Source organism: Odocoileus virginianus, chromosome 11 (assembly GCF_023699985.2).
Source record: "Odocoileus virginianus isolate 20LAN1187 ecotype Illinois chromosome 11, Ovbor_1.2, whole genome shotgun sequence".
In the NCBI taxonomy this organism is placed as follows: domain Eukaryota; kingdom Metazoa; phylum Chordata; class Mammalia; order Artiodactyla; family Cervidae; genus Odocoileus; species Odocoileus virginianus.
Genome location: NC_069684.1, coordinates 32,368,278 through 32,382,755, shown reverse-complemented (window position 1 = coordinate 32,382,755; position 14,478 = coordinate 32,368,278). Strand labels below are relative to the sequence as shown.

Below are 14,478 nucleotides of genomic sequence, written 5' to 3'. Positions count from 1 at the left end.
GGACTCGCCTGGCCCTTGGGCCTATGGGTAGAGGTGGACCATCTGGTCTTTACTAGGTTGAAAACAAATGCAAAGGAAAGAGTCTGATATGGTCGTTTCGTTATTTGAATTGGCTACCTCTTAAACTAAAAAAAAAAGAGCTTAGTAGTAAGCGGGAATTTTTAAAACTCAAAACATTAAAAATATTTTTTTACAACTTATTTTATTAGAGGTTACTTTTTGAACAATTTTTATTTTTGCTGGATCCTAGTTCCCTACAGTGGAAACAGTCCGAACCCCTGGACACCAGGGAAGTCCTCAAAGCAGCTGTAGTTTCACAGCAAAACGGAGAGGAAAGTGCAGAGGTTCCCCACATACCCTCTGCCCCATATACACAGCCTCAGCCTTTATCAGCACCCCCCAACAGAGAGGTACATCTGTCGCAGTCGATGAACCCACAGTGACACCTCAGTATCACACCACAGTCCACAGTTTACATTGACGTTCACTCTAGGAGTTGTACATGCTATGGACAAATGGGTAGTGATGTGTCCACCTTTCCAGAATCATACAGAGTATTTTCACTGCCCTAAAAATCTTCTGCTCTGTCTTCTTATCCCACCCCCACCCCAGCCTCTGGCAAACACTGACCTTGTTTTTGTTCTTTTTTTTTTTTTTAAAGTATTTATTTGTTCACCAGGCCTTAGTTACAACATGTGGAATCTTTTAGTTGCGGCATGTGGGATAGTACTCAGGCCCCCTGCACTGGGAACTCAGGAGTCTTAACTACTGGACCACCAGGGAAATCCCAATACTGACCTTTTTTTTAAAAAAAAAAAAAAATTTTATTTTTGGCTGCACTGGGTCTTCAGTCCTTAGGAGGTCTGTGGCAGGCTTTCTCTACTTGTGGTGCACAGGCTTCTCACTGTGGTGACTTCTGTTGTCGTGGAGCGCAGGCTCCAGGGCCCTCAGGCTTCAGTAGTTGTGACACACGGGCTTAGCTGCCCTGATGGCATGTGGAATCTTCCCAGGCCAAGGATCCAACTCACCTCCCCTGCACTGGGGGCTTTCCTGGTAGCTCAGCTGGTAAAGAGACACGGGTTTGATCCATGGGTCGACAAGATCCCCTGGAGAAGGGTATGGCAGCCCTCTCCAGTATTCTTGCCTGAAGAATCCCATGGACAGAGGAGCCTGGTGGGCTACAGTCCATGGGGTCGCACAGAGTTGGACACAACTGAGTGACTTGGAAGCAGGTGGTTAATGATGTTGAGTATCTTTTCATGGGCCTGTTGGCCATCAGTATGTCTTGTTTGGGAAAATGTCCATTCCATTCCTCTGCCCATTTTTTTAACTGGATTGTTTGTTTTGTTCTTGAATTTTATGAGTTCTTTGTGTATTTTGGATATTAATGCTTTATCGGATATATGATTTGCAGATACTTTCTCACATGTTTTCATTTTACTGATGACTTCCTTTGCTGTGCAGGAATCTTTTAGTTTGATGTAGTCTCACTTGTGTATTTTTTTCCTTCTTTAGCCTTTGTTTTTGATGTCAAATTGAAAAAAACATCGCTACGGCCTACGTCTTCTCCTAGGAGTTTTCTGGCTTTGGGTCTTATGTTCAAGTTTTTAATCTATTTTGAGTTGATTAAAAAATCTTTTAAAATGAGCATTTGAGAAGCCAAATGAGGCTCCTTTCCTGTGCTCTGGGGGTTCCCCTGGTCACTGCCTGGGCGACCGTGGCTGCTGCCCTTGAGCCAGTGATGCAGGTGAGAAGTAGGGGTCCTGAATGCCCCCCAGGCTGAAGGGGTGACTTTGGGGTTGGGTGACAGGTCCAAACAGCCTTTGGTCTCCCCAGAAAATGGCATCGGTTACTGTATGCTGGAGGCTCCAGCCCTCCTGCGGTTTCTGGCTGGCTCTTAGAGAAGCAGGAAGAAGTGCTGGTAAGTGTTTATGTCGCTGACTGTGTGCTAGGCTCCTTATCTGTGCCATCTTGTGATTCAGTCTTTCCCACGGTCAAGTGCGGTGGTGCTTTTGTTCCTCTTTTCGGATGAGAATGTGGAGGTGGCTGGGTTTTGACAGCTTGCTCAGGTCACCCAGCCAGTAAACCTGGGAATCAGGAACCATCTCTGAGGCTGCCTGGCTTAGCCTCCCTGTCTGGAAGGAGCCAGACCGGGAGGGCATTGGAGTTCATGGCCCAGAGTTGGGGGTCCAGCCTCTAGGGTCACGCTGGCCAGCAGACTGGAGCAGGGTGGGTGGACCCAGGTGATGCCAGGCACCCGGAAACTGCACACTTGCTCAGTGCCTGGTACCTGCCTCCAGGCCTGAGGCTCGTGGAGACAGTTCATCAGCCAGACAGACAGGTGTCTGGGAGAGGGCCAAACTCTGTGGGGTTGCACCAGGCTGGCTTTCTGGGACTCCAGGGATTTCACAGGGCTTCCCTGCTGCTACCCTCTGCAAAGACATGGCTTTTCCTCTTGGGGAAATGGGGTGATTTCAGTCCCTCCTGACCTTGGGGAATTCCCAGCTCTCAACTCCAGGGAACCCACCCCTCGGGCCCTCTCTTGGAGCCCTGGGGGCAGGCAGCAATCAGGTTTTGTCTTGTTGGTGAAGGTCTGGATGCTGTGATGTTTCCAGTTCTCAGAATATCCGTGACCACATGAGGCCAGCTCCTCTGGGGCTCCTGACAGAGATGGTGGTCCTGGGAATGTGTCCTTTCTCCAAGGGGTCATAGCTTGTGTCCTTGTTCATTCAGCTCTGCGGGTCATTGTGGGTCCTGGGAGCCAGGAGCGGGAGGCGTGCTGGGCACGCCACGGCCGGGCTGCCTCGATGTCACGGTCACAGCCTTTGCGGAAGGTCCTCGCCATCCCTTCCTGCCAGGGCAGGGGCCTTCTCCCACTGGCAGGCTGGGTGCCTGGGCCCCAGGGCAGGAAGGTCCCCCTCTGCCCTCTCCCCCGGTGGAAGCACGACCCTGCAGCCCCTTGTCTGGCCATCAGGTCAGATCAGCACCCCACAGTGAGCAGACACGTGGGGAGTCCTTTTCCTTCTCTGGGAGCCATCAGGCCTTTGGAGGGCCTTCTTCCTGGGGTCACTGCTGTTCATGAGTGACATCCTGCCAGAGGCTCATCCTGCCTCTTCTCCCCCCAGGATCATGCGGCCGGATGATGCCAATGTGGCTGGCAATGTGCACGGAGGGACCGTCCTGAAGATGATCGAGGAAGCAGGAGCCATCATCAGCACCCGGCACTGCAACAGCCAGAATGGGGTAGGCATCTGGGGACCCTCCACCAGCCTGGCCAGGTCTCTGGGAGATCCAGGCAGTCCCCTCCAGCCCTGTTGTACTCTGTGGGTTCAGGGCAGGAGTCTGGGTGGAGCCTGGGCCTGGGGCCTGCCCCTCCCTCTTCCCTGGGCCTTGGGGGCTTCCAGAAGCCCTGGCCCTGGACCAGGGACCCCTTGCATTGGCACTTGGTTTGGGGCTCATTGAAGGGAGGCTGGGGACCCCCAGAAACTAAGCTGAGAGACACCTTTTCAGCCCACTCCCTGCGTGTGGGGAAAGTTGTGGCTTCCTGAGTCTGAGAGGCCCCAGCACCTCAGAGCCTGTGTGGGCAGCAGTTAATCCTGGGTGTCACATTGCCAGCACCCAGATCTGTCCCCTGCTCGACCCACCCTGGGTCCACTGGCAAGTCTGGGGCTCTTCCCTTGGTGGCTTCTGGGCTGCAGGGCCTGCAGGCCTGCATCAGCTCCTGCTATGGTGCCTGCTGTCTGCCTGCCGCCCAGACAGAGCCAGACTTGCAGCTTTAGGGCTTAAGGGCAGCTGCCGGGCATGCAGCTTGTCAGGTCCTGCCTGGCCCCCAGCCCCGTGGGGTCCTGACGTTCTCTGAAGCCCACCCTTGGGATCCTGTGGACCTTGGCCAGCCACCTGCCATGTCCCTGTCCTCTGATTCCACACTCGTGTGGACTGTGTTCATGGGTGTGCACCACTGTGAGGGTGCACTGTAAAGTTGCATGCGTGCAGAATGAACCAGGCTGGGATAAGTGTGGGGGGTGGACGTGGGCCTGGGGGCCTCAGTGTGGGGAGGAGTGGGGTGAGGTTGCGTAGGACCCTGCTGTGAGGGAGGGGCTCTCTTGCCTGCTGAGAGTTTAGATTGATTCAGCGCCCTTAAAGTTCTGGGGCTAACCCGTCACGTTCAGAGAGCGCCCTCTGGTGGCCATGAGGAAGACAGGCCCGGACCTGAAGGTCTGGGGCTGAGGTGGGTGCTGAGCCCCTGAGAGAGACGGTGAGGGTCCAAGCCAGGCCTGGCAGGAGAGGCTGGCCGTAGAAAAGAAAAAGCCCCAGGACTGGGACTGAGGGAGTAGGGGCTCGGGAGGCTATGTGTTGTTCAGTCGCTCCGTTGTGTCTGACTCTTTGTGACCCCATGGACCACACCACACCAGGCTTCCCTGTCCTTCACCATCTCCCGAAGCTTGCTCAAACTTGTGTCCATTGAGTTGATAATGCCATCCAACCGTCTCATCCTTTGTCACCCCTTCTCCTGCCATCAATCTTTTCCAGCATCAGGGCCAGTGACTTGGCTCTTCGCATCAAGTGGCCAGAGTATTGGAGCTTCAGCTTCAACATCAGTCCTTCCAGTGAATATTCAGGATTGATTTCCTGTAGAATTGACTGGTTTGATCTCCTTGCTGTCCAAAGGATTCTCAAGAGTCTTCTCCAGCACCACAGTTCAAAAGCATCAGTTCCTTGGTACACAGCCTTCTTTATGGTCCAACTCTCACATATGACTACTGGAAAAATCATAGCTTTGACTAGATGGACCTTTGTCAGCAAAGTGATATCTCTGCTTTTTAATATGCTGTCTAGGTTTGTCATAGCTTTTCTTCCAAGGAGCAAGCAACTTTTAATTTCATGGCTGGAGTCACTGTCCGCAGTGTTTTTGGAACCCAAGAAAATAAAGTCTGTCATTATTTCCACTTTTTCCCCATCTGTTTGCCATGAAGTGATGGGACTGGATGCCATGATCTTTCATGTTTTGAATGTTGAGTTTTGAGTCAGCTTTTTCACTCTCCTTTTTCACCTTTATCAAGAGGCTCTTTAGATCCTCTTTGGCTTTCTGTCATTAAGGTGGTGTCATCTGCATATCTGAGATTATTGATATTTCTTCCGGCAATCTTGATTGCAGCTTGTGCTTCATCCAGTATGGCATTTTGCATGATGTACCCTGCATATAAGTTAAATAAGCAGGGTGACAAGATACTGCCTTGACGTACTCCTTTCCCAGTTTGGAACCAGTCCGTTGTTCCATGTCCTGTTCTAACTGTTGCTTCTTGACCTGCATACAGGGTTTCTTAGGAGGTGGTCTGGTATTCTCATCTCTTTAAGAATTTTCCCAAGTTTGTTGTGATCTACACAGTCAGAGGCTTTAGCGTAGTCAGTGAAGCAGAAGTAGATGTTTTTCTGGAACTCTCTTGCTTTTTCTGTGATCCAATGGATGTTGGCAATTTGATCTCTGGTTCCTCTTCCTTTTCTAAATCCAGCTTATACACCTGGAATTCTCAGTTCACATACTGTTGAAGCCTAGCTTGAAGGATTTTGAGCATTATCTTGCTAGCATATAAAATGAATGCAATTGTGCGGTAGTTTGGATATTTTTAGGCATTGTCCTTTGGGATAGGGATGAATACTGACCTTCTCCAGTTCTGTGGCCACTGCTGAGTTTTCCAAATTTGCTGGCATATTGAGTGCAGCACTTTCACAGCATCATCTTTTAGGATTTGAAATAGCTCAGCTGGAATTTGATCATCTCCCCTAACTTTGTTTGTAGTAACGTTTCATAAGGCCCATTTTGACCCCATACTCCAAGATATCTGGCTCTAGGTGAGTGACCATACCTTCCTGGTTTTCCGGGTCAGTAAGACCTTTTTTGTACTGTTCTTTGTATTCCTGCCACCTTTTCTTAATCTTTTCTGCTTCTGTTAGGTCCTCACTGTTTCTGTCTTTTATTGTGCCCATCCTTGCGTGAAATGTTACCTTGGTATCTCTAATTTTCTTGAGGAGACCTCTGGTCTTTCCCATTCTGTTGTTTTCCTCTCTTTCTTTACATTGTTCGCGTAAGAAGGCTTCTCTCATTTCTCCTTGCTATTCTTTGGAACTCTGCATTCACATGGATATGTCTTTCCCTTTTCCATTTGTCTTTTGCGTCTTTTCTTTTCTCAGGTATTTGTAAGGCCTCCTCAGACAACCATTCTGCCTTTTTGCACTTCTTTTTCTTGGGGATGGTTTTGGCCGCCACCTCCTGTACGACCTCTTATGCTCCTCTGTCCATAGTTCTTCAGGTACTCTATCAGATCTAATCATTTTAATCTATTTGTCGCTTCCACTGTATAATTGTAAGGGATTTGGTTTAGATCAATCCTGAATAGTCTAGTGGATTTCCCTACTTTCTTCAATTAAGTCGAATTTTGCTATAGGGAGGTCATGATCTGAGCCACAGTCAGCTCCCAGTCTTTTTTTTTGCTGACTGTATAGAGCGTCTCCATCTTCAGCTGCAGAGAGTATAATCAGTCTGATTTTGGCATTGACCGTCTGTTGATGTCCAAGTGTAGAGTTGCCTCTTGTGTTGTTGGAAGAGGGTGTTTGCTCTGACCAGTGTGTTCTTTTGGCAAAACTTTGTTAGCCTTTGCCCTGCTTCATTTTGTACTCCAAGGCCAAACTTGCCTGTTACTCTGGGTATCTCTTGACTTCCTACTTTTACATTCCAGTCCCCTATAATGAAAAGGACCTCTTTTTTTTGGTGTTAGTTCTAGAAGATTTTGTAGGTCTTCATAGCAGCCTCTTGCAGGCAGAGCTTGGAGAATTCCAGAAGGGCCCCTGAGGCTGTGCCCTCATTCTTGCCTGGCTCTCTTAGCACTTGCCTTTCCCACTTCGTGCCAGCGAGTGGTGCTGTAGCCCCACAAATGTACTCAGGGCTGGAAGCCCAGCAATTGCCTCAGGTTGTTTCAGCCTCAGGGGTGATGTGACTGTGGGCGCTGGAGGGGGGTTGGGGTGGGGGTGGAAGGGACAGGTCCCCCCTTGAATCAGAGGATGAACCCACATGCTATGCTTGCCTGCACAGCCCCTGCTGCATCGCTGCTCTGGGGCCTGACTCCAGGACCTTTATAGGAACAGACTCCTGCCTGTCTGAGGCTCTCCTGGGGAGGGGTGGACATGGAGGTCCCTGGCTTCCCTCCCAAGAGGCTTGTTCTGTGGGTTTGGGGCGGGCTGGGGAATTGGCTTGTTCGCCAGGTATCAGATGAGTTCTCACACAGGTGGGAGAGCTGTACTTTGCTGCCGTAGGTGGTGGCAGGTGGCCAGTGGGAAGGGTGCAGACACACCGGGGCTCGAACTGACTGTCACATGCAAGCCCCCGCAGGAGGGTGTGGTGAGGACCAGCTGCCAAAGTGAAGCCCAGAGCTGGCACGGGACCCACAGTTCCTCAGGAGCTGCCCACCCAGCCCAGGGGCATCTGTGCTCGCACGCCCAGTGTCCTCAAAGAGCCGGCTGGTTTCTTGATTCTGATAGAAAGCCGTAGAAGTGCTGGGTGCTGTGATTGGCAGTGAAGATCAAACATAAGACTATCTTTAGTGTCATTTGGTTAATGTAGATTAAAAAGGAAGCTTATTCCATGATATATGAAGAACTATTACAACTCAACAGCAAAAAATAAACAACCCATTTAAAAAATGGGCAGAGGAACTGAATAGACATTTTTCCAGTGAAGACGTGCAGATGGCCAGCAGGCGTGTGAAGAGATGCTCACCATCAGTAGTCGTCAGGGAAATGCATATCAGAAACACAAGATGTCAGAAACACGCCTGCCTGAGTGGCTGTCATCAGAAAGACAACAGATAGAAAGTCTTGGTGAAGATGTGGAGATAAAGGGATCCTGTTGGTAGGAATGTAAGCTGGTCTTGCCCTTGTGGAAAAGAGCATAGAGGTTAAAACTGATGGGCTTCCCAGGTGGTGCTAGTGGTAAAGAACCTGTCTGCCAATGCAGGATACGTAAGAGATGTGGGTTTGATTCCTGGGTTGGGAAGATCCTCTGGAGAAGGGAATAGCAACTCCAACATCCTTGCCTGGAAAATCCCATGGACAGACGAGCTTGGTGGACTACAGTCTATGGGGTTGCAAAGAGTCAGACATGACTGAAGCGACTTAGCACACACACACATGATCCAGCTATTCCGCTTCTGAATATTTATCCAAAGAAAATGCAAACACTAATTAGAAGTGGTATCTGCGTCCCCTTGTTCATGGCAGCATTATTTGCAGTAGCTGAGACCTAAGACAACCTAAGTGTCCACTGATGGATAATAGGTAAAGAAATTGTGGGGAATTCTGTGGTAGTCCAGTAGTTAAGACTCTGCAATTTCACTGCCAAGGGCCCAGGTTTGGTCCCTAGTCAGGCAACTGAGATCCTGCAAGCTGCACAGCTCAACCGAAAAAAAAAAAAAAAAAGAAGTTGTGGTGTGTATATATGTACACTGTGGAATGTTATACATAAAGAAAGATGGACTCTTGCCATTTGCAACAACATGGATGGACCACGAGGGTGTTAGCTAAGTGAAATAAGTCAGATGGAGAAAGACGGATACCTTGTGATTCACCCAGAGGTGGAATATAAAAAAGAAACAAAAAGTACATGAACAAACCAAACACAAGCATGTAGATACAGAGGACAGAGAACTGGTTACTAGAGAGAGGAAGGGGCGAAGTAGAAGGCGGCCAGGAGCAAGGTGGGTGAAGGGATCTCTGCTTAGTGATGGATGGAAGCTGTATTCTTGGTGGTGAGCTCACTGTAGGGTGTGCAGAAGTAGAAACAGAAGGTGGTACATGTGAAACTCATTCAATGTTATAAATCACTGCATATGTGCATGCTGTCATGTCTGACTCTTTGTGACCCTGTGGACTGCAGCCTGCCAGGTGCCTCTGTCCATGGGATTCTCCAGGCAAGAGTGCTGGAGTTGACTGCCATGTCCTCCAGGGGATCTTCCTGACCCAGGGATTGAACCCATGTTTCTTGCCTCTCCTGCATTGGCAGGTGGATTCTTTACCACTTCACCATGTGGAAAGCCCTATAAATCAATGCTACCTCAATAAAAACTGACCCTAAAAAACTTGATTTTCAGGAGTCCTCTGGCGTCCAGTGGATAAAACTTTCCAACACGTTTTCTTTTGTATATATGTATATGTGTATATATGTATATATTTGACTGCACCAGCTCTTAGTTGTGGCGCTCAGGATCTTTAGCTGTGGTATGTGAACTCTTAGTTGCAACATGTGAAATCTAGTTGCCTGACCAGGGATCAAACTCAGGCCCTCTGTGTTGGGAGCTTGCAGTCTTAGCCGCAAGACCACCAGGCAAGTCCCAAGACTCCTTGCTTTCATTGCCAAGGGCCTTGAGGAACTAAGATCCCACAAACTGTATGCTGCATGGTGAGGCAAAAAAAACCCAAAAAACACCTGATTTCAGTGCTGGTGTGGAGAGGTGCTGGGGCCAGGCAAGCACTCTGCCTGTTGAGAGGCACTGTGGGAACACTTAGTGAGGTGTTTGTTTGCTTCTCCCCAGTACACCATCCCCAGGACCAAAAATGATTTAAATAAAAGAAAGCTCCTCACAGGGTTATTCATAATAAGAAACAATTGAGGTTGACCCAAATCTAACAACAGAAGAATATTCTGTTTGGCCATTAAAAAAATACCCTTGCGTGGATATCCTCCAGTGGAGTATTGTGAAATGGCAGCTGTAGAAAGTATTGAGAAAAGGAAGGAGGAAGTGAGTCCCTCATTTTCATGAAGCGTGAGCTCCCAGGGGTTCCCCTCGTGGCTGGGGACATAAGCCTTCTTGTTCCTTTTGAATCATGAAAAGGGGTTGTATATTTAAAGGATAAAGAACATTTTTAAAAAAGAGATGTGATTGCTAAGAGCTTGTCATAACATGGGCAGGTTATTTTTCTTCCTGTTGAGTGAAAAAAGCAGATTGTGAAAGTGGATATTTAGCATATACACAGCTAGGTGAGATTATATATGACAACTATAGGTGAGTATAAGTGACAATTATGCATGACTATGAGTGTCAACCACATGCCTCAAACTGCAAAACAAGGAGCCAAGCAGACAAGTGAACCAGTAAAACCCGTATTCTTGGGACAAAAAGCCTGGGAAGAAAGATCCCAAAGTAGAAGGCGTGGTTGTCTCTCGATGGGAGGGGTGAATTTTCCCTGCTCTACTTTTCTACTTTTCTGTACTTCCCAAGTTTTCCATAATGAGTATGTATTCCTTTTTTCACTTTCCATATGCGAGTAATATGTATCCTTTTTTAGAAAAGTCGGGAAAGAGAAGTTGCTTGGAACCCCACCACCCGGGATCATCTGTATCAACAGCTTTGCCCTGTTGCCCCCCCAGGCAGTGCTTCATCTCCTGGTTTTGCATTTAGGAGTGTGTGCTGACAGTAACTTGCTCTACTTTATTCTTTATTTAAAAAAACTTTTGTTTCTTTGGTTATGCCACGCAGCGTGGGAGGTCTTAGTTCCCTGACCAGGGGATTGAACCCATGCCCCCTGCGGCGGAAGTGTGGAGTCCTAACCCCTGGACTGCCAGGCAAGTCCCATGACTTGCCTTACTGTACCCATGGGGAAGAAAACCAAAGGTCGTTCTAGGGGATGATGTCCAGGGTGGGGCCTTGGGATGACTGACCCGCCTCTGGTCTTTGCAGGAGCGCTGCGTGGCTGCGCTGGCCCGGGTGGAGCGCACGGACTTTCTGTCGCCCATGTGCATTGGCGAGGTGGCGCATGTCAGCGCAGAGATCACCTACACCTCCAAGCACTCGGTCGAGGTGCAGGTGCATGTGATGTCCGAGAACATCCTCACAGGTAACGTCCTTGTGCCGCACGGTGGCCTTGGGCAGGCGCAGCGGCCGTGGCTCCTGGCTCATCCTGACACTGTCTGTCATGACCTCCCTGCATTCCCGCCTCCTCGCATTCCCGCCTCCTCCTGTGGGCAGTGACGTCTGCCTCCTCGCTCTGCAGATGGGAAGCCGGGGCACGGGCGTAGTTTAGGCAATGAGCCTGGTGTGTGGTCCCCCTCCCTCTGCCTTCCTGGGGTAGGGGCTGGCAGCCAGCTGGTCTGGGCAGAGGGCTGGCAGTGGGCTGGGAGGGCACCAGCGGCCCTCCAGCCTTGCTAATGTACCCCCGTGCCCCCCCCCCGAGGGCACTTGGAGTGCGCTGGGCCCTTGCTCTGCACCCCGGGGACCCCCACAAGCCAGGCTGTGGGCTGGTGCTCACTGGGTGAACCTTTGACTCGGATTTGATCTGAATAGTCTCTTCCTCAGAGTGGTAACCATGGAAACCCTTTTTCCTGCCCCCACTGGGCGCTGCAGGGGAGCATGGCTCCCATTTAGTCACTGCTTTTTATAACTGAGATGCTCATGAGGCAGGCAGCCCCTTGGTGCCCTGGCTGCCCCGCTCCTCATCCCAGCCCACCCGGTGTCCCGCCCAGAGGAGAGGCCCTGCCGGCTCTAGAGGAGGGAGCTGCCGAGGCCCTTGCCCTTTCCTCCAGCACCCAGTCCTCAGCCATGGCTGCCTGCAGAGTGCTGTGCTCAGAGATCTTCATGGGGCTCCAGGCTTCTCCCCAACACAGGCCAGGCGCTCAGTTCCCCATCTAGAGCATTTGATGACCGCAGCAGGCCCAGCCGCCGCATAGTGAATGGTGCAGCTGAGGCAGAGCCTGGGGCGGGGGAGCGGTCAGCTGGCTTGTGCCCCATGTCCTGGTCTGTGGCCTGAGCTCTGTTCGGGGCAGCTCCAGCCTCAGAGACCTTGGATGCTGGTCTCAGGCAGTGGCACAGAAAGGGGTCCCCCGACCCTGACTTCCCACATGGGCTAGCAGCCCACCATCTGCCTCCCCCACGCCCACTCCCACCACAGTGACCCAGTCCTGCCCTCCTGGCCTGAGATGGGAGTGGAGCCTCCCTGCTCAGGACCCAAGGGAGGAAATAGCTGGCTGCACTCTCTGCTCCTCTTGAAATTCACACTTAGTCGATAGTGTTTTCAGCAGTGCTGGCTCTGTTCACCGCAATTTTCTGGTGTCTCAAAACAGGGTAGGGGCCTGCTTTACAGATTCCCGTCATCCAGGCCCCCTTTCTGGACATCAGAGGCTTCGGCCCGTGAACAGAGTGGCATCAGACTGAGTGGGGACGAGAGGCAGGGACAGGGGGCCTCTTGGGCTTTTAGACTGACCTCACGTCTGCCATGTGTCAGGGATCCTGGGATCTTGGCTCCTCTCATCAGAGGCAGTTCTCAAGGGGACAGACTTGGTTGTCACAGTCAGGGTGATGCTGCTGACTGCCTGGCGACCAGCCTGGGTGTCTGCAGAAGGAGGCTGAGGGGACTGGTGCTGGACTGCCGATGTCTGAGGGGAGTGGGCATGTCCCCTGCCCCCGCAGCTTCCGTTGGCTCATGATGGACAGGGACTCAGTCACTGATGAATGAATGAAGGAAGGAAGGAAGGAGTGGATGAGTCGCTCCTGTGCTGAGAGAAAGCCAGCAGGGGGCACTGTCTAGAAGGACGTGCTCCAGCCCACTTTCTTCTTTCTTCACAGGACCCTCCCTCTGTGGGCAGGAGTGGGCAGTGCTCACCCAGTGCCCGTGATAGTGACATGAAACCCCCTGCTTCGTGGTCAGGATGCTCTCCACCCTCCCCCCACAACACACACACACAGTCCCCAGCTGCCCTGGCTCTGAAGGGCGGGCGCATAGAGTCTAAGCTGCCCCGAGGATAGCAGCGGCTGTGAGGAGCACAGCCTCCCGGGACAGTGGGCAGGCTGTGGGCATGTGAGGGGGACAGAGGCCTAGCAGAGGAGGGACCGGCCAGCACTGCCCAGCCTTTGGACACGGGGTAGGGCCAAGGACGAGGGAGGAACCTGAGGCTGGATCATGGGGTGGATGTGGACGCTTGGAGCCCTGGGGCTGCGTCTTCTCTCCACAGCTTGGTCACCTTGCCCACCTTGCCCACGAGCCCCTGCTGCAGGTCTGGGTGTCCCTCTCCCCCCTTGATCTCACATCTGGTACCCCTCTGGGTCTTGGCACCACGTCTGTATCTGTGGCATCCTCTCTCCATTTTTCTATGTTTGGGTCTATATGAGTCGCTCTTATCCTGGGACCCCGTGTCTCAAGGTCTTCTTGCCATGATGTGTCTCTGCCTGCGTGTCCACTGGGATGTGAGGGCAGGCTGTGTGGCTGTCTGGTTCAGAACAGGGCTGCCCGGAGAGGCTTTGAACATGGCCAGGTGGGGAGACCAGGCTGGGTGGACAAACAGGCGACGTGCCTGAGCCAGGAGGCTGCTCACGTGCCATCTCCGCAGTTCACAACCCCTGGAGGCAGAGTCCCCGTTCTGTGCGTCCCCCTCACTCGGGGCTGCACCGCCTTCAAGAGGCAGCCGGGCGAGCACGCGCCCAGGCAGACAACCAGCAAACCTTTGCTCATTCATCTCTGGCAACTGTCAAAATATTAAGCTCACTGGGATGTGATTGCCGTGAAGCGCTCCAGAAAATGGCTGGGAGCCTCAGAATTTCAGGATAGATGTTTTCAGTGCTGTCGTTGTCTTTTGGTGGTTTTATTGAATGATAGAGAAAGCACAGTTCGAGTGTTTTGCCTCATTTGCTCCATGGTGTTCGTTTGGGTTTGGAGGAGGGCCACTCGGCGTTTCCATGGAAACAGGCCATCAGGCCGGCTCTAGCTGAGTCGGACAGGAAATCTTTACTCCCCAGAGCAGGTTGTCAGAATCACTCTCCATCATAGAGCAGTGAAGATATTTTTCCATGTTGTTTGCCTGTGGTCCTGGTGGTGCTGTGGAAACATCCTGGTGGGCCTTGCCCTCTCTCTTACCGACCTGCTGGGGCTCGGCCTGGACCTTTGATCTAGTTTAAGGGAGAAAATGGAAGCCACAGGATCGCCTTGGGGGGGCAGGTCAGAGGAACTGTAGGAGGCATTTAGGGCCAGGCCCCCAGGCTGCTTCCTCTGCTCTGTGAACTCTCTGTCCTGAAGCTCTGTTCTCTGCTGCATGGAATCTTCCATGTCAAAGAGGCAACTTTTAACAGGCATCCTCGCAAACATTAATACTTCCCTGAAATTATGGGGTCTGGGAGGCTTTGAGCTTCTGTATGAACCTAGGCAAGCCCCTTGACTTCTCTGGGCTTCAGTCTCCTCCTGCACAAGTGAGGGGTGTGGACCCAGGGATCCCTGGGCTCTCTTAGCCCATGATGTTCAGTCTGGACAGGCCTCCGCCCTGGGCACCCCACTCTGCCCTGAGGCCAGGCTCGGTGCCCAGAGAGGGTTCTGTTCTTGCTGTTCACCCCAGAGCCGAAGCCAGCAGCCTACAGCGCGCTCTCAGCGCCAACTTGGGAGCATCTGGAGTGAGGCTGAGTCCCGCCAACTGTGCCTGGTGTGGTCCCCCCCCACCGGGAGAGGGGC

At 51.8% G+C, this 14,478-nt stretch overlaps 1 protein-coding gene across 3 annotated transcripts in view; it reads left to right on the top strand.

Moving 5' to 3' along the window:
* ACOT7 (acyl-CoA thioesterase 7) overlaps window positions 1-14,478 on the top strand; it is a 99,129-nt gene that overhangs the window by 37,579 nt on the left and 47,072 nt on the right. For all 3 annotated transcript variants that reach the window (XM_070474199.1, XM_020904477.2, XM_020904476.2), the window contains exons 2-3: window positions 3,126-3,243; window positions 10,728-10,884. In XM_070474199.1, the coding sequence (XP_070330300.1) occupies window positions 3,126-3,243; window positions 10,728-10,884 (275 nt within the window). The remainder of the gene's footprint in view (window positions 1-3,125; window positions 3,244-10,727; window positions 10,885-14,478) is intronic.